This window comes from Cyprinodon variegatus, unplaced genomic scaffold (genome assembly GCF_000732505.1).
Source record: "Cyprinodon variegatus isolate N-32 unplaced genomic scaffold, C_variegatus-1.0 Scaffold210, whole genome shotgun sequence".
NCBI lineage: Eukaryota > Metazoa > Chordata > Actinopteri > Cyprinodontiformes > Cyprinodontidae > Cyprinodon > Cyprinodon variegatus.
The window spans coordinates 921,701-923,923 of record NW_015150663.1 but is presented as its reverse complement, the minus strand read 5'-3'; the positions used below and the strand labels follow the sequence as shown (position 1 = coordinate 923,923).

At 38.7% G+C, this 2,223-nt stretch overlaps 1 protein-coding gene across 1 annotated transcript; it reads right to left on the bottom strand.

Annotated features, from left to right (window-relative positions):
• Positions 1-1,785, bottom strand: LOC107088208 (protocadherin alpha-3-like; the record flags this gene model as incomplete). The annotated part of the gene is made up of 1 exon (XM_015380230.1): positions 1-1,785. A coding segment is annotated over exon 1 (1,629 nt), but the record flags the coding sequence as incomplete, so codon positions are not given.
• Between the last annotated feature and the right edge of the window lie 438 nt (positions 1,786-2,223).

The window sequence follows — 2,223 nt, the reverse complement described above, 5'->3', positions numbered from 1 at the left end:
CCCAGAATCAGTGGCAACAACATGGAACTGGAAAGTTTTCAGGATTTCAAAGTCAAAGGCTTTTAGTGCTACAATTTCTCCAGTTTCAGAGTTTATATTGAGAAAGGAGCTTATTTTGTTATTCTCACTTCCATCTCTAGCTATTTGGTATGAAATGATTGAGTTTTCATTGTCATCACGATCAAAAGCTTTAACTGAAAATACTGATGTCCCAGGTTCATTTGCTTCCATAAGATAAAAATTATAGGGACTAAGAACAAACTCTGGGCTGTTATCATTCACATCTGAGACAAAAATACTAATTGTTATTTCAGATGATAGGGAAGGCTGTCCTGTATCTTTTGCAAATATTGTCAGATCATAATGTGACTGCTTTTCTCTGTCCAGAGGGGATTTGGTAATCAATGAGTAGATGGTGTCTTGAATAGTTGGTGATAAAGAGAATGGAATGTCTTCACTCATCGAACACATCACTTTCCCATTAAGACCAGAGTCCCTATCATTTACACTAATAAGGGCCACTGTAGTTCCAGGTCGGGAATCTTCAGGAATTGAGCTGGAAAATGAAGTGACTTCAATCTCAGGAGCATTATCATTAACGTCAATGATTTTTATATTGACACTTTTTTCAGATGTAAGAGGAGCAAAACCTTTGTCTGAAGCTTCAATTTCTAATTCATATTTGTCTCTCTCTTCATAATCTATTAAACCTTTGACAGTTATTTCGCCCGTCTTGGGGTTAATATCAAAAAGGTTTAAAATATGCTGATTCATACTCTTGCCTAGCGAATAAAAGACCTCTCCATTTGATCCATCATCCAAATCAGTTGCATTCACCTGTATCACCTTCGTGCCAGGAAGGGCATTTTCCCTTAACGTAACAGAATAAGCATCACTAGAGAAAGATGGAACATTATCGTTTACATCTAAAATATCTATTTGAATATTCATGCTGCCTGTTTTTGGAGGTTTGCCTCCATCCACAGCTGTCAGTACCAGGGAATGTCTTTTCGCAGTTTCTCTGTCTAAAGATTTTTGCACAATCAAAATTGGAATTTTCCCGTCTTCACCACTGTCCCTAACTTCCAATCGAAAATGCTCATTCTGGTCAAGCTTATATTGTTGCACAGAAAATGGACCGCTATCTGGGTCCCTTGCGGCTTTGAGTTTAAACCGTGCTCCAGAAAACACAGATTCAGATATTTCCAACGATATTTCTTTCTCCTGGAAGGTGGGGGAGTGGTCATTTATATCCTGCACTTCTATCCTGACGTAGTGCACTTCTAGCGGGTTTTCCAACACCGTTTTCACGTTCAATAAACACGTACTACTTTGCGCGCACACATTCTCTCTGTCAATCTTTCTGCTCACATATAGGATTCCATCGTTTTGATTTACTTGAAAAGGCGGGTCAACATCACTCGAAACGATCCGATATTTTCTTTCCTTTAGTGTGCTTTTATCCAACCCCAGATCCTTTGCAATATTCCCCACCGCAGTACCTTCCTTTACTTCCTCGGAGATTGAATATCTTAATTGTGCTGAGCTTAAGCTCCAAAAAAGCACTGCACAGAAGCATCCGAAAAAATGTCCATACAGCCCTCCTGGCGAACGATTTCTTTGTCCCATGGTCAAGATGTCAGTAATCCACACAATGAACCAATCGTGACAACAGAATTCAACATATAAAATCCGGATCACCAGTCAAATCTGGGACACGATGCGTTGCGCAAATCCGATCGTTTCATGCAGTCATATCCAAAGAGAAGGAAACAACAGTCGAACGGAGGAAAAAATATGAATAGGTGGAACCACAAGCGAATGCAGAACGGCTTGTCTGTTTCACTTTTTACATCGCACTGACACCATGCGTTGTTTTTTTCTCACTGCAGACTTGGTGTGTTTTAAATTTAGATTTCAACAGTAGTCAGCTCAGCAAGCGCATTTTCACATGATCACATAAATAAAAATCTGCCACACGGAAATGTATTTCAAAACGGGTATACAGAGAAATTATACAGAATACTATAAACTGCACTAGACTAGATTACTACGGACTGAAGCCAATGGTTCTGTACCAGGGAAATTGTTTTAGTGATTCATTGTCTTTTCATCCAGCCTTAAATGATATTGTGGTGCACATAGCTAAAATATGGAATACACATTAAACAATGGCTTAATTTTTGAAAAATCAGAAGTTTGTTTTGCTTTGGTTTTAGAGAA